Source organism: Pristiophorus japonicus, chromosome 16, assembly GCF_044704955.1.
Source record: "Pristiophorus japonicus isolate sPriJap1 chromosome 16, sPriJap1.hap1, whole genome shotgun sequence".
NCBI lineage: Eukaryota > Metazoa > Chordata > Chondrichthyes > Pristiophoridae > Pristiophorus > Pristiophorus japonicus.
The window spans coordinates 99,053,925-99,078,314 of NC_091992.1; the positions used below are offsets into that span (position 1 = coordinate 99,053,925).

At 39.5% G+C, this 24,390-nt stretch overlaps 1 protein-coding gene across 3 annotated transcripts in view; it reads right to left on the reverse strand.

The window, feature by feature from the left end:
* The window catches only part of LOC139226673 (myosin-10), a 151,815-nt gene that overhangs the window by 32,895 nt on the left and 94,530 nt on the right, over window positions 1–24,390 (reverse strand). For all 3 annotated transcript variants that reach the window (XM_070857595.1, XM_070857594.1, XM_070857593.1), the window contains 16 exons: window positions 20,804–20,867; window positions 20,341–20,439; window positions 19,002–19,145; window positions 15,278–15,373; window positions 13,362–13,480; window positions 13,124–13,276; window positions 12,322–12,495; window positions 11,427–11,600; window positions 9,956–10,070; window positions 8,744–8,937; window positions 6,921–7,042; window positions 4,306–4,375; window positions 3,823–3,983; window positions 1,543–1,651; window positions 1,062–1,193; window positions 123–329 (listed from right to left, as the gene is read on the reverse strand). In XM_070857595.1, the coding sequence (XP_070713696.1) occupies window positions 123–329; window positions 1,062–1,193; window positions 1,543–1,651; window positions 3,823–3,983; window positions 4,306–4,375; window positions 6,921–7,042; window positions 8,744–8,937; window positions 9,956–10,070; window positions 11,427–11,600; window positions 12,322–12,495; window positions 13,124–13,276; window positions 13,362–13,480; window positions 15,278–15,373; window positions 19,002–19,145; window positions 20,341–20,439; window positions 20,804–20,867 (2,133 nt within the window). The remainder of the gene's footprint in view (window positions 1–122; window positions 330–1,061; window positions 1,194–1,542; window positions 1,652–3,822; window positions 3,984–4,305; window positions 4,376–6,920; window positions 7,043–8,743; window positions 8,938–9,955; window positions 10,071–11,426; window positions 11,601–12,321; window positions 12,496–13,123; window positions 13,277–13,361; window positions 13,481–15,277; window positions 15,374–19,001; window positions 19,146–20,340; window positions 20,440–20,803; window positions 20,868–24,390) is intronic.

A 24,390-nucleotide genomic window follows, 5' to 3' on the forward strand; every position in this document is an offset into this window, starting at 1 on the left:
AGCCTTTCATCTCAGTGTAGTTTGGGTACAAACCTCGATCCAAGTGAAATTGCAGTCTCACATTCCAGTTCCTATGCGCCATTATAAATGTATTCACCAAAGCTACAGCAATATGCATGTACCTGAATGTGTTGCTGCATTTTCTTCTTTTCATTTTGCATCTGTTGGTTTCTTTCTTCCTCTTCTTCCACTCTTGCTTCCAAATCATGCAAGATTTCCTCCAGTTCTTGCTTTTTATTAGCCAGACGTGCACGCATTTCCTCAGCTTCTGCAAAGAGCTCAGTCTCCGCCTGCAGCTGTTCAGCCAGAATATTCTTCTCTTCAATTATCTGCATTGAGCATTCATCACTTTTAGTACCTTTACATTAGGTAAGGGTTCTATAATGTAACTATCATAAAATAGGTTACTCAAATGAAAAAGATTTTGCCCAAGTAATTCAGCTGCAAGTATCACAGCATAGCTTCAGGCAACACCTAAAATAGCACAAAGTTTTATCCTTGTTCAGAATTCATTGTGAACAAAATTCCCACAAACCACATTTAAACAGCTTCATATTAGGGTGATGCAAATAAACTCATGGTAGCTTTCTAAACTCAAGCAGAAGGTCAAATACAAATTTGGTGGGAAGGAAGAGATGATGATTCTCTTTTTCCCCACTTTGACCCCCATTAATTTACAGGTTTCACCTTCTCTCTCTTTCTCCTCCTTTCCCCCCTCCCCCCAAATTAATCCCAGAGTCTCATGAGGTTTCATAGTAGAGGATATTGCATGGAAGTCAAATTATTAGCAACTTCTCCAACCAAAATGATTTCAATGCTCTGACTGGCTACCTCAGTTAACCAAATGGCAGTGGCTCTCAGAAGGAAGCAGAGATAATGGGTAATCATTTAATGATCAAGCACTTTTTGGCAGTGCGCTGGATTCCAGAGCCAAGAAGCACCCTATCAAGATAATGGATGCTACTGAAAAAAAAAATGTACAATTCAGATACTTGGGTCATTTTCAAACATTAGCCATGAAAGGCACTGATCCTGTACAGAGTTGTCAAGACACTACAAACCTGCTGATGCTTTCTCTCCATAGCCGTCAGGTCTGCCTCCACCTTTACATGCTTCTCTTTCACCTTTGTCAACTCATCCTCTTTGGACAGCAATTCCTCCTCCTGGCGAGTCACCTGTAGCAGTGGTTTAACCTAAATAGCAAAGAAAGTAAAATATGGTACATGAAGATGGCTTACTTCATTGGATAGTACAGCACAGGTGGCCATTTGGCCCATCCAGTCTGCGTGCATTTGATTTCATATAGTGCTAGATTAATTGCCAACATCCTTTCTAAAAATAAGAGCCATCATTAAAAACAGAAACTATCCTGGAGTTAGAATACATTTGAGGATAGAAGTCGTTAAATACAAATGCAGAAAGAGTGTTCTGTAATATTCTCATGAACTGTCAACATCTGCAAGTCTGTATCTTATTGAATAATCTAATTTTGTCCCAGTTTTGGTCTTTTTTTGTGGAATCATGGGAAGGAAACAGGCGGACCTTAGTGAAGAGTCGCCACCACTGCCAGTGTCTGAGCTTTAGGTAAGCAGCACAGTTCCTCTGCAGAACCTTCAGTGCACTCAACTGCTGCTGTTTTCTCGAAAATGCTCTGAAAAATAAAGGAGGCATTCATTTAGAAATTAAGCTAATAAAATGCAATTTTATACCAGATTTTAACACCATTGGGTCTGAACATTTTTTAAGTGACACTACACAGTTCTCCAATGGCTTAGTGGGGGGGGGAATTAATTGCACTGAGCCCCACAGACAGAAAAGATTGCAGGTGCAGACTCTTGTCAAGAGTTAGCAGGCCTCAGCTAGGGATGGCAGAGGATCTACAACAGGCCTCAGGCTCCTGGCTGGGAAGAGGTTAAAAATCAGGCTGCATCTTAAAGGCATGTGCAGGAAAACTGGATCAGGATCATCTGCAATTTCCATGGTCAAAAAGTCTGCCAGTACTCATGTCCCTATCCCAAGTGAACATTCTTCATGTGTGAACTTAATAATGCACACAAGTGAATACCAGTATGGATCAGTGCCAGGAGGGGGGGGGGGGGGGAAAGAGAGAATATTAGAGTGCTCAAAACAGTTTCAAAAAGAAGAGATCCTTCATGTGTGTGTGTTTCAATAGGCCAGAAATTGCTGGAGCGGGGCATCAGGAGGCATGCCTTGAGTTGGATTATTTTCCTCATCCTACAGCTCAAAAAATGTTTGTGCCGCAAATTGTTGAGAGAGTTGATAATGGTTCACCACAAGTTCAACGGGGACCTGGGGGGGGAGAAACAGAAACAGTGGGACCACAGTCTATCTCCTTATTTTAAGGATGGAGAAAGAAACATGACTAACTGAAAGAAATGGAGTGAATTAAGAGTCAAATTAGATACAGAAAAAGGAGGGGAAGATTGGATTAAGAGGAGAGAGAGAGAAAGGCAAAAAAAAGAAATTGCATTTAAAATTTTAAAAATCTCAACATAATTTACCCCCTTCAGGAGTAAGTCTTCCCATTTCAATTGTTCCCTTTCTGGGCCTCCATAGTTGATTGGCATTGCAGGAGCATAAATCTGGTCATTACGTCATTAAATACCAGCTCTAATGTTCTGCGGCGAGTTTAATTTGTATTTATGGTGAAAATCCAGCAGTTCCTTGAAACTCAGGGGGAGCACAATGGCAAGCGCCAGCTTTTGGGACGCCAACAACAAATCATCCAACAATTCAGCACCAGAGTTTTTTTTGTTTAACTGCATTAATGGCATGCACTCTGAACTCGCTGTTATTTTCTCAGTAAAATCTGGGCAAATATCTTTTGGCTATGTACTTCAGCTGCCTTATGGAAACCAAAGGCCATATTCCTGAAGCCCCAAATGGAAAATTAGCATTTTAAAAGGTGAGCATTTTAAAGGGTCTACTCTTCACCCACCCTATTTCATATGTGCATTTCCCAAAGAAACCTGCAGAAACTGGTTTCACATTTCCAAATCAGTTTTCAGATTTGAAAGGCAAGGCACAATACAAGACTACAGTACATAAAACCTGTACATCATTACTCATGATGAAAACATGACATTTTTGCACATCAGTTCAATTTAAGGGCAAGTTAAATAACAGCAAATCCATTCAAGATACAGATCAAGTTTCTCCCCCTCAGTTCTGGTATTAAAATCACCCATGGGGGCAAGCTATTTTTAGCAACAAATCTTACTTTGTGACCTGAAGTGACCTTGTACACTGGTCTTGCAGCTAATACCATCAATCAACCATTAGTGGGCTAGACATGCTAATAAGTTATTCATCAGGGAAGATGGAGATCATTTTACACCAGCAGTTTATTATGCTTTGGGTTTTCCCCAGTGAAAGGACAGGATTGATACATAAAAGTCAAGCACTGTAAAGGGATGCTGGTTTGAGTGATGACCAAATCAAAGTTACTCAATAGGTATTTAAAACACCCCTTTTTTATTTTCCTGGTTTATGTGAAAAGAATAGTTTAGTATCAATTTATTCTAGTGTTTAGGGTCTATTCAGTGAGAAAAGGTGACTCTCTGGTAATGCTGATTTTAATTGAGACAACTTTTATTCCATTCTCTTCAAAGGGGAATGCATAGTAACAATTTTTTCTATATTCACAAGTAACAAATCATCTGAGATTCTTTGAGTGCTGGTCTATCAAAAATCATTTACAATGGAACACAAGTAATTACCTAATGCACGGTCCACCTATTGTTCAAAATTCTACTGGATTCTACAGACAGTTGCAAGAAACTATGCCAGTGTAGAACTTACTTCCTAGCCAAGTATCCACGGCAGACAGCTTGGAAGAGGATGATGATGTCAGTGATCTTCAGATCCCGTTCTTCCTCCAAATGTGCTAGAACACCAGCTCGAAAGAAAATCTTACTCTGGCCAATACGGAATAAATTCGGGTCCAATTCCAAGGCATGGATCTGATTTTGGAGAGAGGGGGAAGAAAGAGGAGGAAGAGGAAAATAAATATCCATATTCAGAGAAAAATTTCTGGACACATCTGTTCATGCCCAAATGTCTGGAAACAATTCAATAAATTAGTTGCCATAATAAATGAATCTAAACGAATAGTTAAAAAGATTAAAAAAGGAAAAAATGTCAGACATCACTGATACAGTTTTAAATATATTGGGATTAAAGTTTTAAAAAAAACACATTTGCACAAAAGCATACACTTAAACAATGTTTGTCATGAATGGTTGCAATCTTACAAAATAAAGACAAAACAAAGTAAGTGTTTACCATTCGTTCACAGGCTTGCTTGCCATCCATGAAACCTTTAGGAATTGAATTGGGAGTCAGGATTTCATACCTAGGAACGGAAACAATACACTTTAAATATCAATCCATTTACAAAATCACCATTTCTAAAGCAGACCTCTGAACATCTTTCGAAGCTTTCATATTAATGACCATTTCACTCTTAAAATTCTACGCCATTTTAAAATATCTTCACAAAAAGTTGGAATTTCCACATGCCAAACCCTGATTTGTATAAACTTAGAAATTCAGACTTACAATTTCATACATTGTTGCTTTAACCTGAACAGCTTTGTTTACACAATAAATGTTGATTCACAACTAATTAATATATGTTGACCCTGATGCACTATTTTTGATGTCTCCCATCTATGTACTAGTGGAGGCCCCGACTTGCACGAGAACACCAGCGACAGGTCAGGGCCATAAAAGGAACGGCTTGAAGGCGTGCTACTTCAGGGAGCAGCACAAGCTGGTGCAGGAGGGCGAAGGCAGCAAAGAGTGACATCATCAAGGTCCAGGTTGGTGATTGGAGTGTGGGTGATACATCAGGGTGTCATACGAGGAGAGATTGGGTCTGTATTCACTAGAGTTTAGAAGAATGAGGGTTGAATAGACTGGATGCGGGAAGGAGGTTTCCCCTGGCTGGGAAGTCTAGAAGGCATCAGTGTCTCAGGATACAGGGTAGGAAATTTACGACAAAGATGAGAAATAACCTCCCGGAAATACTAGGGGTCCGAGGGTCTAGCAAGAAGGAGGAACTGAAGGAAATCCTTATTAGTCAGGAAATTGATGGTACTGAAGGCCAATAAATCCCCAGGGCCTGATAGTCTGCATCTCAGAGTACTTAAGGAAGTGGCCCTAGAAATAGTGGATGTATTGGTGGTCATTTTCCAACATTCTACAAACTCTGGATCAGTTCCTATGGATTGGAGAGTAGCTAATGTAACCTCACTTTTTAAAAAAAAAAAAGGAGGGAGAGAGAAAACAGGGAATTATAGACCGGTTAGCCTGACGACAGTAGTAGGGAAAATGTTGGAAGCAATTAAAAATTTGGAAAGCAGTGACAGGATCAGTCCAAGTCAGCATGGATTTATGAAAGGGAAATCATGCTCAACAAATCTAGAATTTTGAGGACATAACTAGTAGAGTGGACAAGGGAGAACTAGTGGATGTGGTGTATTTGGACTTTCAAAAGGCTTTTGACAAGGTCCCACTCAAGAGATGAGTGCGCAAAATTAAAGCATATGGTATTGGGGGGTAATGTATTGACGTGGATAGAGAACTGGTTGGCAGACAGGAAGCAGAGAAGAAAAAAAACATGTCCTTTTCAGAATGGCAAGCATTGACTAATGGGGTACTGCAAGGTTCAGTGCTGGGACCCCAGCTATTTACAATATATATTCATAATTTAGACAAAGGAATTGAATGTAATATATCCAGATGACACTAAGCTGGGTGGCAGTGTGAGCTGTGAGGCTACAGGGTGACTTGGACAGGTTAGGTGAGTGGGCAGATGCAGTATAATGTAGATAAATGTGAAGTTATCCCCTTTGGTAGCAAAACAGGCAACATATCTGAATGATGACAGATTTGGAAAAGGGGAGGTGCAAGACCTGGGTGTCATGGTAAATCAGTCATTGATAGTTGGCATGCAGGTATAGTAGACAGTGAAGGCAGCAAATGGCATGTTGGCCTTTCATAGAGGATTTGCGTATAGGAGCAGAGAGGTCTTACTGCAGTTGTACAGGGACTTTGAGGCCACACCTTGAATATTCTGTACATTTTTGGTCTCAATCTGAGGAAGGACATTCTTGCTATTGACAGAGTGCAGCAAAGGTTCACCAGACTGATTCCCGGGATGGCAGGACTGACAAGAAAGACTGGATCAACTAGGCTTATATTCACTGGAATTTAGAAGAATCAGAGGGGATCTCATAGAAACATAAAATTAAGGAGATTGGACAGGTTAGATGCAGGAAGAATGTTTCCAATGTTGGGGGAAGTCCAGAACCAGGGGTCACAGTCTAAGGATAAGGGGTAAGCCATTTAGGACAGAGATGAGGAGAAACTTCTTCACTCAGAATTCTGAACCTGTGGAATTCTCCACCACAAAGTTGTTGAGCCAGTTTGTTAGATATATTCAAAGGAGAGTTAGATGTGGCCCTTACAGCTAAAAGGAACCAAGGGGTATGGAGAGAAAGCAGGAATGGTGTACTAAAGTTGCATGATCAGCCATGATCACATTGAATGGCCTACTCCTGCACCTATTTTCTATGTTCCTGTTTCACTCAGTGAACCTGTGGAATTCTCTACCACAGAAGGCTGTGGAGGCCAAGTCACTGAATATATTTAAGAGGGAGATAGATAGATTGCTAGACACAAAAGACATCAAGGGGTAATGGGGAAAAAAGCAGGAATATGGTGTTGAGAGAGGGGATCAGCCATGATCATATTGAACGGCGGTGCAGACTCAAAGGGCCAAATGGTCTACGACTTCTATTTTCTATGTTTCTATGTAATTCATTCCATATACACTTACAAGGTTTACTTATAATGAACAACATCCAAGTTAGTAATATTTTTCAACACACTACCTCTGTCTGAACTCCTGGAAGACAATCCTATTGGGAAAACCCTGACGGCAGATTCGAATTCCCTCCAATACACCATTGCAACGCAATTGGTCAAGAACCAAGTGAGGATCCAGTTTTCCAGCCTACAAAATATGAGGCCACTTAGCATATTAGCAAATGGGTCACTGAACAGTTTACATGATTTTGTTTGATTTCTCTTAAGTATAGCCCCCATTTGCTAAGTGAGTGAACACAATATATGGTTATGGTACTGAGCCATGCAAAGCAGTCAGGCTTCAAGGTTCAATCTAAAGTTTGTGCCAAGTTAGGAACAGTATAGGTTATATCTGTGGTGAATGTGCGTCAGAGCTGAAAGTTTTCACTGGAGCAGCCACAGAAGCTAGTGTTTAATCCTTACTATACCACTGCTGTGCTATCTGATCAGGGTGCAATCAGGCTGCCTGCAATGTGGACAAGGCAATTAGTCCAATATTACCAGAGTGTTTTATGCCGAAATATTGCATCAACAGTAAAATCTAGGGACATGATCAGGTCAACCTTCAGGCCTGAACTGTTAATGTCTTTGCAGCTGACTCATGGCAACCACAAGCCAATTTTGTGCAACGTGGGCCTCATCTCCCAAGATGGCCAATGGAACCCAAGCGATAGAGGACAACGTTAAGAGATGATTTTTCTTGAAAGGAAAAGCAGTAATACAAACATTAGTCGAGGTTATATCAGGGATTAAGTGAAGGCAAAATAAAAAAAAGTTGGTAAGGGCAAGCTGAGCAACATTTTTTTTTTTAAAGTTAAAAATAAATCAAGTAATTTAACTGCACCAGGATGAGTACTGTAAAAAAAAAAACTAAACATTTGAGTAAATTTATAACTAAAACCAAAGTTTGCTTCAGTTTCAGAATAGGAGCTCAAAAGCTTTAAAAACTTGATCAGGATTCTTTCGATTTGCTGACAATCAAGGTTTAAAAAAAAAACAAATGCAGGTACAACTGCCAAGCTGTGGCCTTTTTGCTCCTAGTTTGGAAACTATTCCTCGTATCTGAAAATGACAACACTATTCATCATATTTAATGGGATTGAAATTTTCAGACAAGACTCAAATATTCCTGCTAATTACTGCTATGACTCTTCCACATTACCATATCCTTAAACTGTACTAATGTCCCACTGTTTGGCCATGGCGTGGGAATAAAATGTAGCATCTTTGTATGGAATCAGTCAGCAAGCAGATTTAGTAACGTATTGTCACAACTCCATACAAAAAGGTTAATAAATAATGACTCCAAGGACTCGCCCATGAAAGTAGGACTAAGGCCAAAACAATTAAATACTTCATCTTGGTCAGTGAAGTCAAAGACAGTAAAATGAAGTGGGAGAAATGCAAACCTTTCCATACTTCTAAACACTGCACCCCACATCCCAGAAACAAAAAACATATTTTAAGCCAAATTATTCCCAAGTGGTTATTCTACTATTCTGATTATCTACATGAATACCCAGTACTGAAAATATTCTCCTCAATCTGGACAAAATTAAACATTACCACAACACCATCCTGTTCCACCACCCACCCAATGTGAATGCATTTACACAAGAGACTGCCTGCTTTAGTTTAAAAGTATGCACTATACAAATCCTTACAAAATTGTGGCTCACCAGCTTGGCGTACGCCATGGGTTTGAACATCGATCAGAAGATTGCACTTGCTAGTTCAATTTTCTTTATGTGTAAACAGTAGAAGTAACAAGATTGCGTAACTCCCTAAAGAATTTTTGCTTAATAGCACAGTAGAGGCTGCCATCTCCCCATTCTGTAAATATACCTACCCTTTTCTCATGGTTTGGAATAATGCATCGAACAAAATTAGGGTTGGTGTTGCGGAGAGTTGCCATCAGTTTGGCCAAGGACTCTTTGTACAGTTGCCCCACCGTGCGGAACATTCCCTTCTTCGTCTTGTAAGAGGCACCAAAGGCAGTCTCATTCATACCAGCAACTTGGTCCAATCCCACAATACGGTCAACTGCAAAAATAATGTTACATTTTGAACAGCAGTTTCACTTCAACTTGCTGCACCGGTGTAGAGTGAAAGTGCATGAACTAGAGGCAAGAGATAGAGTTTGTCGTCCAAGATAAATAAGCTGCAGCACTGACCAGGAGCAAGAATTAGAAATCAGTCATGTCTTGACACGTATGGTCAGACAGCTCTGCCATGTCATGTAATGAAGCTTCATATAGCTCTTGCACAGATTAATGTCAAAAGAGCAGTTCTTCCATTTCCAATTTATTCCCACACATACAAGTCATTCTTTATTAAACATGCTACATATAGTTTCACATATTATTGCGTCCAACTAAACAAAATCCAGCCATAAAACGGTAAAGATCACCACAGTGCGAAAGAATTTCAAGATTAGCACTCAAAACTGGATTTTTTTTTATATACAGTATAATGTAGTAAAAACATCCCAAGTTAGTTTAAAATCAGCTAGACTATAGTTTTATTTAATTCTCGCTTAAAAAGGAAATCTGGTTGGAATAATATCAAATGATCGTTTCAGTTCTAGACTTGCACTGTGGCTGGGACTCTTCTGACAAATAACTCCTGATAACTGCATTCCGAGTTTAGGCTGCAATGTCCTTTCGCTCATCTGGTCACAAACAATGGGGCGAAATAGTTTGGCCTGTCAGCACCAATGAATCTGAACAGATTACAAAGCCAGAGAGCAAGAATACAAAAGTTCTAGTTGCTATCACAAACATACTCACTCAGAACTTAAAATCTAAAAGATGCAGCAACTAAAAATTAGGGGGAAAATATGAAACAGGGAATTTCAATATTTGTAATTCTCAAATTTTGATTTAAGAGATTTCAAGTTTGGGATCCTGAAATTAGATAAATACTGCTGAGAAACAGTATTTTTCCCCATCTTATGAGAGAGAGAGAGAGAGAGAGAGAGAGAGAGACAGAGAGACAGAGAGACAGAGAGAGAGACAGAGAGAGACAGAGAGAGAGAGAGAGAGAGAGCGCATTTACAAACCATCTTTCCACAACTCTGCCACAAATTTGTCCAATGATTGATGCAGGAGGGTTGCAACATTGTCATTCAGTGGGTCCATGTTTTTCAGAAGCCATTCATCTGCCTTGTAATCCACCTAGTATCAGGTGTAAAGATTAGCTGCAATTACTTGTGACATGAAAAAAAGTACATTTCTACACCAATCCATAACATGACCAAACTTCAGGAGCACCTTTAAGTTTCATCTGTATCTCAGTTTTACTTTTGCAAAATGCATCAACAGCTCTACTCAAATGGTGGGATACAACTGAATTTCTAAATAAGCTTAGTGTGTTTTAACTCAAATTAATAATGGTCAGAATGTACTGGAAAAACACTATTTCAAGAGTTGAAAGTTTCTCTTTTCTCCAAGATGGTCTGTACCAAATTGCATTGCCAATTTGGAATTGAGCCATGGCAGAAGAGCCACATTCGATCCACAGTCCCTGCAATAATCAAGCTCAATCCCATTAGCTGCAGGGGCCATACAAATGGTCTCAGCCCCCATGGACTTTTTGAAGAAGGGATAAGAGAACCATGATCACAATAGTCCACCCATAATAGAATACAAATTAGGTCATGTTAAAGTTTCTAATTTCTGATTTCATAGAAATCATACAGAACAGGAAGCACTATATATTGCAGCAAGACTTCTTTACTCTTGTACTCCAATCCCTTTATAAAGGCAAGCAAACCATTTGCTTTCCCAATTACTTGCTGTACCTGCAAATTAAATTTGAGATTCATGTACAAGGACACCCTGGTCCCTCTGAATACCAACATTTCCCAGTCTCACCTTTTAAATATTTTGCTTTATTTTTCCTACCAAAGTGGTTAATTTCACATTTCTCCACATTATATTCCATCGGTCATGTTCTTGCTCACTAACTTAACCTGTCTACATCTCTTTGCATCCTTTTCACAAGTTGCTTTCCCACCTAGTTTTGTATCAGCAAACTTGGATACATTACACTTGGACCCCTCATCCAAGTCATTAATCTAGATTGTAGATAGCAGAGACCCAAGCACTGGACAGTGATCCACAGATCAGTTAGGAAACTGAGAAACAACTCCTTTTAAGGGATAGCTGTGCATGACTAGGGCCCTATAAGATTCTCCTTCGCAATTTGCCGAGACACACAAGAATGAAAGGACAGACAAAGGTTACGTTCTATATCCAGAGCTAAAGCAGATATAGATTATTTCTCTGCATAATTATTGTTCAAGACAGTGTGCCAAAACTTGGTCAAACTCAGTAAAGATTATTTAGAATAAAGTTGGTGTTAAGTCTAAGAACCTTACACAATCTAGAAGTCATTATCCTAGATGTGTAACCACAAACTGCCCTGAAGCAGTCCACCTGATCCAATAGGGTTCAGCCAAAGTTTTTTAGTGCAACAGAAGACAAGTTATACATCCATTTAACACTTAGCATTCCATTTAGAAGACATACCTTGCCAGCATAGTGAATAATGCAGAAGTCAGCCTTATCTTTGAGCTGCCTTGGTTTCTGGAATTTTGAATGTGTGCCCTGTTCTTGGCTCAGTTTCTCCACAAATGTCTTATCAGTAGCCTTTGGAAACCAACATTCCTCATCCAACAGAGCCAGCACACCAGGAGGGTTAGCCTGGTAGAAGAAGTTAGAATACTTCATGGATTGAAGTTTGTTTTATGTCCAAATATTACAACAGATTAGTGTATTAATACTTCAATTTACCTCTCTTTTTTGTAGATTGCATAGGTTCCATGAGTGCATGGTTAGATTTAAATCTTTTGAAGTACTCAACTTTCTATTCTGTACCTGGTTTCCAATTTTGCAGTATATTGGGGAGCAAACAGCATTTTTGCCACAGATGATTTTTTTTTAAAAAAAAGGTACTAGGATATACTGGAGTGTCCTGGGGATAGATGAACTGTCAGTGAGCTCCCAATCTCAGCAAATAAATTGTTTCTCTACAATGACAATAGTCTTGTTTGATTAGAGGGATATGCAATAGCTTGAAATAGGCTATATTATGGGTGAAGGGGAGCGCTCCCATGTTAGACCTCAGACTCTGGCTTCCTGCCCATCGCCCAGGTCTTATTGTTTGGAACTCCCTCCCTAAACCACCTCACTGCTACTTTTCTCCCTATTGTTAACATCTCCATAATTCCTTTCTGACTAAGCTTGCGTCAACTCTCCCAAGTCTGCTATCGCTCAGTCTATTTTTTCCATATGAAACAGCTCAAGGTTTTATTTCAAGGCTCTCCTTTAAATGCAAGTTGCTGCATCAGTATCTTATACTAAAGTGATATACTGGTAATTACATTACTGGGCTAATCAAAGAGTAGAACCCTTTTATTCTTACAGGTCTCTCAATGAGGTCAATGCAAGGCTGCAGATCCAGGCCAAAGTCAATGAAATTCCACTCAATGCCCTCTCGCTGGTATTCCTCTTGCTCCAGGATGAACATTGTGTGGTTAAACAGCTGCTGCAACTTTTCATTGGTATAGTTGATGCACAGCTGCTCAAATGAGTTTAGCTGCAATAAGAGAAACACAAGCTTTTAAGTCATCATTTAAGCAGTCCACTGAGCCTGGACAATATAGGTCAGGGGAAAACATTTTACAATTAGAAAGAAGCTACTTCAGGAAACTTTAAAATAAATCAATAATTTGGAAAAGAAAACAAAAGTTGTGGCAAAGGATGTAGCAATAGCAAAAATGACACTTAATGGACAAGGTTATCCATTGGTCAGCAGAAACCAATCAGGTGGAAAATTAATTCAGCAAAAATTCAACAGTTGGATCTTGGTCCACTGTCTGCTTTGAACCATGTTTTTTTAATTTCTCTTCCTTCCCTGCCCCCCCCGCCACGCTCTCCACGTTCCCACTCAAATTCCTCACCATTGATTTCTGCTCGTGGGGCTGGACCTCAATCTTACACTCAACCCAGACCCAAATATCCATTCCAACTAGAGTTATTTTTCCACCTTCACCTTGAGCAATTATTTTCTTCTCATCGCCTGCCGGAGCTCATGGCCAGGCTAAGCCGACGTCAATGCATGACGGAGTCAGATTTTCATGCTCTGATAACTATCTAGTGACGACTGAGAAACATGCAAGGCAAGATAAGAGGCAGGATTTTAATAGAAATCACAATGGACTTACTTCAAAGATTTCAAAACCAGCAATATCCAAAATGCCTATGAAAGAAGCTCCCTGCCGTTTTGTCCTATCCAAAGCTTTGTTGATGCGGTGGACAAGCCAACGGAAGAGACGTTCATAAGTAGCCTTTGCTAATGCTTCGATTGCAAAGTCAGCCTGGAGACAAAACACATTAATTTTATAATATGGCACTAAAGAAACAGCTTCAATTCATTTACATCTGTGCAAGCCACAACCATACCTGCTCTTTGGTCTGCGCTTTCTGGACATAGTCTCGGCCAACTTTGATGCGCGGTGTGAGTATAGCACGAGTGAATTCCATTACATTCATTCCCAGCAGGTGACAGAGTTTCTGAGCAGCTTAAGAGAACATTCATTAATCTATAATGTTCTCTAAACAAGTGGCTTCATTATATTCCATGCAAGTTAAAATATAAACTCCTTTTGAACAGGCATGCAGTCAAAAATATATTCCACATACAATCTATGCAGCATTTGTATACTCTATTCTGTGATGAATGATTTTATAATTGATTACTGGATAAATTTCACATTTTGTTTTTATTAGTTTTCAAATACAAAAGGCGAACTGCTGAAAGTAAAAAAGCTGGAGACCACAGCATAAATGCAGGCTGGTTGGAGAGACAGAAACTGGCCTCAATGCCACTGAAACTCAAGTATACATTTGGAATAGAAATAATGTACATTTTCCCCCCCTCCCCACACCCAAATTTCTACTATCCTCAGAAGTGTTAAATAATTGCCAAAGTAGTTATACTAACTGCAGTTGCCTTCCAATACCGTGCTCAAGTATCCATTATTCATGCATGAGCCTCCAAGAGCAAGAAGAGGTTTTAGGAGAAATCTCTTCATGGAGAGAGTTATTAAACCCCATGGAAGACTTTGCCACAGGAAGCAGTTGACGTAGAGATCTTTTAAAGGGATGATTAGATAAACATATGAAACAAAAGATATTGAGCTATGGGGAAAAAAAAAAGACAGTGGGATTTTGGATTGCTCTAGTGAAACCCTGGCAGACACAGGTCGTCAAAATCATCTCCAGTGCTGTAAACATCTATGGTTCTCCTTTCTTTACATAGAATTTACACCACAGAAACAGGCCATTCGGCCCAACTGATTTATATGCACCACACTAGCGTCCTCCCACATTACTTCTTTAAACCCATCAACACATCCTTTTACCTTCATTTATTTATCTAGCTTCACCCTAAATGCAAATATGCTAGTTGCCTCAACCACTCCATGTGGTAGAAGGTTCCACATTCTCACCACTCCAAGTAAAGAAGTTTCTCCTGAATTCCTTATTGGATTTATTAGTGACTATCTTATATTATGGGCCCTAGTTCTAGACTCCGTCACAAGTGGAAACATCTGTCTACCTTATCAAATCTCTTCATAATTTGAAAGACCACTTAGAGATTTAAGTAACCCCTCAGTCTTCTCAGAGAGAAGAGCCAGAGTCTGTTCAGTCTTTCCTGATTGTTGTACCCTCAGTTCTGGTATCTTCCTAAATCTTGTTTGCACTTTTTCCATTGCTTTTTGTAATAGAGATCAGAACTGTGTACAGAACTCTAGGGTGTGGTCTAACCAAGGTTACATAACTTCAGCTTTTGAATTTCATTTCTTGTAAGGACAAATCTACTCTACCTTTGCTAAAGCACAATATTTATGCAATTTTTGGGATTCTGTGTAATCTTGATATTAAACAACTAATTATGAATCAAATTCACAGATTGCATCATTGCTCAGATTTTTTCATTTCGTGTACAAACCAAGTGTTTTTACATTGTAAAGTTCCCTTCATTGCTCAGTGATTTAAGTATTTGAACCTTACGGAGGCCTTTGGTTTGATCCCTAGGATGTGTTATCTAACTCAGCTAGGCTAGTGGTAATGGGGGCTACAATTGACCTCCACAACTAGGTCAGAAGAGGAAACCTGGCTTAGGTTGACATGAAGGGATTAAAGATAATCTTGAGTATCGCACAGGATAGCCACAATGTTACATTTTCTGCCAATGTATTACTGATATGCATCTAGGTGATGAGAAATGTTGTCTGTATATTAAACATAATGGCAAATGGCTAAATACCCACTTGTGCTGTAACATAAGACGATGAACCCATTAAATAACTTACCAGTGTTGTCTGGCATAGATGCTTGGTCTGTATTTCTCTCCTTCTTAAAGACGATATTACCAAACTGCAGTACTGATGAAGCCACTTTCAGCATTGCTGTGAGCAAGATATATCAACAATTAACAGAGGAAAGAATCTCAAATACCCATGAAAATATCACTATAGGAAATAATCAAAATATCACAAGAAATTTGAGATCTTTCCAGTAATGAACAGGAGAGCAATATTCACCAGGTTTCATAGTTGTCTGGTATCAAAATCTTTCCCACAAATTTAGTGAGTCCATCTTCATGTCTGCTTTAACCAGCAAACAAGTTATAGGGCTCAATTTTGGCTCAGTCCTTTTTTCGGCACTCACCACAGATGCACCACTTTTCTCCATTGATAAGTGCGCTTGGCTGGGGGGGGGGGGGGGATAGGAAATTTAAAAAAAACAGCTCTACTTTGGCCGCTGTCCGGCCTCTCCTTGATAATTGCGCAACGTGACCAGTCGGGTCAGGGGCAGAGCCAGCATTCTGCACTGAACAGTGCCGGAACATCTACACATGCAGAGGTGTGTCCACGCATGTGCAGTAGCTCCTCATCACCAGCCTCTGCACATGCTGCAGCCGCTGTGTGGGACCCGATGCCCGCCCCTATCCCTGGCCGAGTGGCCTCCCAGGCGATCGACCCCAGGTTTGAAATTTTATGCACTGTAGCTATTTTTGAACTTTAATGGCTATCATTTTCCTGGACTTCAGGATATTTTGAAAAAATTATGTAAATATATTTTCTCATGAATAGTGGTGACCATTTGTCAAGCCTATTCACCTGGTGCTATTGTGAACATAAGTGACAGAAGAATACTGAATACATTATCTAAATAAAGTCTACTTCAATAAATATGGGCTCAATTTTGGCCTAGTATACACATTGCAAACAAAATTGTTTAAATTAGTTGAGATTAGGGCAATTTAATTATTTTTATTTTTGTAGTTTAAGCTTGTTGTATAGTAAATTAACTTTGCAAAGCTTGTCATATGATTTCCTGTACAGCTGTTTGATCCTATTCACATTCTTTAGTCAAGTCATAAGTTCTGCTGGCCTCCAATGTACCTACCTGCACTGATTTCTTAATTCTCCGCAAGGGTTTTCTGAAGTGGCCATATACGCTAGCTTAAGCAGATTTGGAGTAACTATTAGCTGGCCAAAACTGGTGTAGGTGGCTGGTAACACCAGAGAAAAACAAACCGAAAAAAATCCTAACTCACTTACATTGGCGCAAACTGAATGTGCAAAATGGGGATTTTTAAGATACTCCAGGAAAATCAAGTTGCTCCAAAAAAAAAAGAGCAACTCATGGCCAAAATTGAGCCCATAGGATGTACAGCACAGAACCAGGCCATTCAGCACAACCAGTCCATGCTAGCGTTTATGCTCCACTTGAGCCTCCTCCAGTCTTTCCTCATCTAAATCTATCAGCATAACCCTCTATTCCCTACTCCCTCATATGCTTGTCTATCCTCCCCCTAGTTGTGATGTAGATTAAGCTTACAGTGCAGTCACACTACAAGCTTACTATTGGGGCAGTGTATTCAATTTGCACAGAAGCTAAACTTGGGAGTGCCAATTGGACACCAAGACCCAAACTTACTCCAAAATTAAGTGGGGCAAGATTACCTTCTCCTTGCTTGCAGGTCAGACAGACTGTAGTTACACTAATTGCAGTGAAGCAAAACCAATTGCACTGATGCTATAACCATAGTATGAATGCACATCTAACTAAACAGTACAACACCCTCAATAAAGAAGATATTGTACTTGGAAATGTAAAGCCCTTTCTAAACCTCATTGAAAGTTGACAATATTTCAAACCATAAAGTCTGGATTCAGGGATAACTTGACAGGAGCACCTGTGTAGTGCACCACACAACTGTTCCAAGTTTGACGAGACACAAATGTATAGCAATCTAAAGATAATATACACAACATTGGCTACACCAGCATGAGAAACAAGGACCAAATATGGAAAATACACAAATGACTGGACGTATACCCAGAGTGATTGAATGTTTCGGGGACAGGGAGGCAAATCTTGCCAACTGTGCCACAACTGATCCCAGAAGAATTAGTGTGTATACCATCCAGGAGTAGTAGTAGTACTGTTCAATGCTGGTGGTTTTCTAGTGATGTAATGAAAGAAGACACTTCTGAAGTGCAAATAACCTTGGACTATTAAAGCAAAGGTTGGCTAAAGCCACGATAGTGACAGGTATGCTCAAACTACATTTTTAATGTAGTTAGACTGTCCATTAGTATCTACCCAAGTCCCTTTAATTAATTGCTTAAATGGTGGTTAGAACTGTATCAGATGTACTCAAAGTAGTGTTAGTTGAATATTGTTTGTGTCTGACTTTATTTTTGATGACTTTGGCAAGAGGTTTACTAGTTCTCAGTAGTGTGCTGCAGCTCCACTGTGGTGGGTGGTAAATCTCAGTCCAATCAAAATTGTATTGAAAAGGATTAATAACCCATTCGATATCCTATGACTGAAATTCCTTACACATTTTACCAAACTGCACAACTACAACTATGACTAATACATTACACAGCAGGTTTGGGGTTAGAGAGAAACTGAACGTAGCAGAGAATGGAACCAGCAACACATTAAACTGAAAATCAAAAAATTAGCTTCTGGATGAAATGTGGATTAATTTATTAATTGGTCAAAAATTAAATTCCAGTAGCTGTATTTTAAAAGTCATAAAGCCATCTAATCCAAGTCCAATCAGCTTGAAGATGAAGGGATAGAATACCAGTTCTAATTAGCTTTCAGCAATTTAATATCAGATGAGGTTTATTGTATTAACTCAAAATTCACATTTTCCTAGCACAATGAAATTACTTCCCATGTTCAATTTGAGAGTTCGAGGGGGAAGGTGAATGCAGAGGCAAATTCTCCAAGTATGCTTAAACTGAGGTAATGACCACCAGAAAGATGTAAACATGTTAATTGCTTCTCAAAATCCAACTATTTAGTGTATAGGCAAATGCATCTTCCAGCTGATAAATGAACCAGTGTGGTGATCAAATGTATGCCTGACAATCAGAAGCACAAATAGAAAGTGATAGAACAGGTTCAAAGTCACAACTAATTTCTTTCGAAAGATTTTCTTAATGTCCTTATTAACAAGCAATAGGCAGGGTCTAATGTTTCAACTGTGATTTTTGATATTTGATCAAAGAAAATGGATTTTAAAGTCCACAAGAATATTGTATTAAAAATTGTTCATTGCATTGGTTGTATAGATTTACATCAAATTGGGTAGGCTCGGCAAAACAAACTTACTCATGAAATCAAATCAGCACGACCACTAAAATTGACAAATCGCAATTACAAATGCCAGTCTGAATGTGCATACTATATATAATGATTCTGACCCACTCAAACTGCTGATGGCTTTAGCGGCAAGGTGCTAAGTCATTTTTCTGATGTGCAGAAATTTTTTTTTCGTAAATAGCCTCAGCATGTTCTATTAAGATGCTTTCTGTATTTGTTAACCAGCCACTGCACAATATTATCCCAATTTATTACCACCTTGTTTTCAAAGGTTTAAAAACAAAATTAAGTCCAGTTAATAACTCAATTTGTTTTCTCACTCTTCCAAGATCATAAAATCTGACCAATAACCTTATGAATACTTGCATATGGATTGGTTATAAATAATGTAACATAGTAACTTACACAAAATTTCCTCATGGGAGAAACCCATGATGTGCATTGCCTCCATGGTTTCTTGGAAGTTATCCTTCTCCTGCTGTCCAGGGATAGGGACGTAACCATTGGATAGGAACCGGTAATTATTAAACCCTTCAAGCAGCAAATCAGCTGTTGGTTTTTAAAAAAGCACGTGTTCAAAAACTTCCATCATTGGTTCCATACCAGAAACTGATTAGTTTACAAGCAAAAAAATACATTGTATTTCACAAAAACAGAATAGTCTAAACAAGAGATGTTCATTGGTGTACTAGGAAAAGATTAGAAGCAAAGACAAAGATGCAAAAAGGTGAATAGGTTGCGAGAAATGGATTTAAGCATGGTAATTTATTAAAGGCAGCCCCAAAATAGTACCTACTTTCCCTCCCCCCTCCTCCTCCTCCTTTCTCCCCCCCACCACCACTCCCTCATTTTTCACCTTTCCTAAATAGAAAGACTCTTGCTGGGTTATAGCTCCACAGTCAGCTTTACAATACCCAAGCCAAGTAGCTATACCTCCAACAACTTATTTGACCATGGAGGCCATCACAGCTGAACCTATCCTCTTCTCAGCCAAAGAACACTTTCCAGCAAAGATCACGAGATTGTGATCAAGAGAGGGAACCTTGACTAATGCTGCCTCTTCCACAAGTCAAGGGGTGCAGAGGCTAATTGAAGGAACCCAACAGACAGGGAATGAAACCTACTCTTCTGGGCTGCATGGTTTAGTGGAACACTGGCCAGTGCTTCTATCCACTGAGCAATTAGGGGAACAAACTGGTATACTAAAGGAAGCACAACACAAGTCATTCTGTCCCACCCATAAATTCCAATAGAATATGATTGAAGTGATAAAACAAAGCTCTGCCAAAATGGTGAAGTCACTTGTGGCATTTAGACAATGGGTCAAAACTAAATTGTTCCAGTTCTTGTATGAATGCCAAAATGTATGCATTTTAAAAATTCAGTGTTGATGCTTGCCACATTTAGGCAAATTTTGTGCAAATCAACTGTGGATATCAACTCCGATGTTATCATGGGTTGAAAAAGTTCCAACTTGTGTATTTTGCAGCTACTTCAGAGACCCGAGCCGGAACTGAAGATTGATCAATCCCAGGTGTCCCGTTACCAATAAAGTTTGGAAAGAAATGCTGCATTATACTTGAACCATGCCAGAGCTTAAAATTGTTCAGTCTAATACAGCTGGGGGAGGAAAGGTGCATCGTATTCACCAAACTGTATTGTGCCCAAAACAAATTCATACATTTGACTAGTTTTGGGAACGTGGGGCAAGAATATTCTTCGCAATATTACAGAACTGATTTACATTTAAGATGTTCTCCTGCTCCACAAAGCATTTGATAGAAAATGTGGAATGTTCTTTCTTCCTTGGCCTGGCGGATCGCACGCGATTTTTCCAGAAGATCTGGTCAACGTCAAGGATAATCTCAACAAGTTGCAACTATTAAAATATTGCATTATGTCTTTTTAATAGCCTTCTCAACTTCTAGGCAAATCTCCTCGTTCCCATTCATTCTAAATAAAGCAGAGCTAAACTGAAAGCATTGGCTGTAGGATTAATAGCTGGTTCGAAGCTGAAGAATCAAGGATTTTTAAAGAGTTGTTTTTTCCCCCATATCCAATACAGTTTAGAATGTTGTGAAAATCAAAAAGTTAAATTGTAGTCCTAAATATTTCCTATGCAAATATAGACAAATGACCAAAATCATTTTATCCAGCACCCCACTGCCCCCTCCCCTCACTCTCAAAGGCAGTAGTGAACAGGATACAGGTCTCAATGTTGGCCCCCACAATATAGCCGGTGACATCAAAGTTGATTCGGATGAATTTTCCCTGCAAGAGAAAAATCATTTTTAAGCACAAGTTACATAAGACTTGCCACTTTTATAAATAGTAAATTTAAATGTTTAACTTAAGGTTAAGTGCACATATCTTAAATTAAATTCCAATTAAGTAAAGTTGTAATCACATTACTTGAAGAACTCCTTGGAATGCTTAACATTTCCAAACATTCCTAAATTAAATGGCCTCCAGACATTTAAATAACTTAATTCCCAGGTAAAGCCACCGAAGAGGAACAAGCCCCGCCTACAATTATGTAAACTATTTCATTGGAGTACGTATCAGAAGCTGACAAGTGAGTAAGAGTGTCTACAAACAGGAGTACGAATTAGCACAATATTTAGACAGCTCTAAATATGGAAAAATCCTTTGTCACAAAAGAGGAAAGGAAGAGAGTTCAAGAAAAACAAATGTTAAATTGCACTAAACTCAATTATTTAATACCTAAAGCCATTTTTCAAATCTGTGGGAATTTTTTTTAAGCTTAATCCATTACTATGGATGACAATTTCATTCTGCTTCAACAAGATTCTATTAACTGTAGTAATAGAAAGCAGATTTCCATATTCTAAAATCACAGGCCTTCCAACACTCACTTGACTAGAGTTCAGTAATAGATATTTTAAAAATTGTCAAATGTGGCCTTTTACAAGTTAAAAAATGTCCTACATGAACCATAACCATTTAAAACAACCTTCCAAAGTGTTGCCAACACTAGTACCTGTGTGGCATATGAACATGCATCTGTTACCAACTTGAAATCTTGATTGCAATTGTATTTTTGCACTGTAGTTGTTTTTATTTCACATCACAAATCAAGAACTATTCTGTAAGGCTCCCCGAGGACTCAATTAAAAAGTATGTTTTACTGAGCTCTATATAGAGGGAGGGAAGGAAGGAGGGATGGAAGGAAGGGAGGGAGGGGATGGAAGGAAGGGAGGGAGGGGAAAGAGAAGGGGGGTGGAGAAAGAGAAGACTCCAATTTGGCCCAAAATTATTGATCATTTCATAAAACTAGTTTAAGTTTTGATTTTACATTTTTACTTTCATTTCCTACAAGTATTAAATAATTCTAACAACATTTTCTCATTGGAAAAACATTTCTTTGCAAAGTTATTTGAGCTGTAATGTTTCACAACTGTTGTCACATTTTGTTCTATTCCAGAGATAGATCATCAAGACAGCCCTTCAATATTCTTCCCAGCCTGGTTTTTTGCAAACAGACTCAGTAGTCGTATAGATCAATCGCAGAAAGAACATAGTGCTGATAACAAATCCCAGCCAAAATCCAGGAGCAAATAACTGAACACATACACAAGCCATGCACTTTGGCACAGCTTTACCAAAAAATCTTCAATAAATGGCACCAAAAAGACTGATAATACATTAAAAAGGACCACCTTTTTAACTCATCCATAAAAGTTTAAATTTTAACCTTTGAACACATTCTTTCACCAAGGGTACCTTCTGACCAGCCCACTAATTCCTGGACACTATTGTACATAAAGCTAATTTAATCTTAACCTCTTGTTCTACATCATGTATGGACTGTGGCATATATACCAGGTGCCAGAGCAAACTGAAGCTCCATGCTAGCTTTAGTTTCATTAGGAAAACTTTCCATCCTGCCTGCTCCACATCTCCACTTTCATGGCAAATATCCATAAAAAAGTCTCACTCCTGGCCACCACTTGCATTATCAAATTATCACTGCACCATTGTGGCACTGCATCGAGATTGTGAATGATATTGGGAAGCTGAAATATGCAAGCTTCCTTTTCACTATTGGGTTACAGACCTCAAGGAAAGCAGAGGCAATCTACCTCCAAAAGCTGACCCATGAACCAGGTGCTCTGAGCACTCCATACATCTCCCAAAATTTCTTGACTTTCAATTTGGCTGAAAAAGTGATTAGATACCATTTGAGTGTAACATTTTAAATTTACAGGACAAAGCAAAGTTAAGAATATGAAGGGTATAAATGTACTGTGCTCTAGAGGTGCTGCTCCTTACAAAAAATTACCTTCCATTTTGACTTATGTATTTAACCCTTTGTAACCTGTATTACACCACCACAGGGCCTACTCGTTGGAGTCCCAAGCAATTGCAGCATCCATTGGGAGCATGGTATATGAGCAGGCCACCGAGGTACCTGCACTCGAGTCTTAAAAGGAGCCATGGTCACACTTGCTCATTGTACACAGTACTCAGATTCATCCTTTATTATGAGCGTACCAATTGGCAACGAGGCAATGAACAACCGCGCGAAAATGCAAAGAATAGTTGGTATCCTGGAGAAGTTCTCAGAAGGGGACAATTGGGAAGGCTTTCGTGAAGAGACTCGACCAATACTTTGTGGTCAACGAGCTGGAAGGGGATGAGAACACTGCCAAACGAAGAGCGATCCTCCTAACTGTCTGCAGGGCAACAACCTATGGCCTCATGAATCTCCTAGCTCCAGCAAAACCAGAGAATTCCTAAGAAGAATTGTGTAAACTGGTCCTGGAGCACCTAAAACCTAAGGAAAGCATTTTGATGGCGAGATATCAGTTCGACACATGTCAACGGTCGGAGGGCCAGGAAGTGGCGAGCTATGTCACCGAACTAAGGCGCCTCACAGGACATTGCGAATTTGAGGGATTCCTAGAACAAATGCTGAGACACTTGTGTACTGGCCATGAGGCAATCCTTTGCAAACTGTTGACTCCGAATCTAAGTAAAGCCATAATGATAGCCCAGGCATTTATGTCCACCAGCGACAACACCACACAGATTTCACAGAATAAAGAAGTTTCAGCCAGTACGGTGCATAAAGCAACATTGTTTGAGCAGAAATATACATACATGGCAGAATGTACACACCGGCTGCTGCTGCCCAACCTCAGATGACCCATAGTTTGCCATCAATCGTTAACTGCCTCGCATTAACACCTTGTTGGCACTGAGGTGGCGATCGGCCCCATCAATGCCACTTCAAGCACTATGCATGCAACGGTTGCAGAATAAGATACTTCCAGCAAATGTGCAGGCGAGTTGCAAACCCTGCAAAACCATGTTAGAGGAAAATCAATCCACTGTGGATCAGGCTGAATTGGAGACTCGTACCGAGGAGGCAGAAGTGTACGGGGTACACACATTCACTATGAAATGTCCACCAATAATGTTGGAAGTTGAACTGAATGGAATTCCAGTATCTATGGAACTGGACACAGGTGCGAGTCAGTCCATATAGAATAAAAAGGCCTTTGACAGGCTGTGGGGCAAAAAGGCACACAGGCCCAAGTTCAGCCCCATTCACACCAAATTAAGGACTTACACCAAGGAACTAATTCCTGTAATTGGCAGTGCAGAAGTCAAAGGAGGGAGCAGTACACAAACTCCTTGGGGATTGCGCCAGGGGATGGCCCCACATAGTTTGTCAGATGCTGGCTGGGAAAATATCCGCGGGAACTGTGACGACATCCGAGCGCTTTCATCTGTCGACGACGCCTCATGTGCCCAAGTTCTGAGCAAG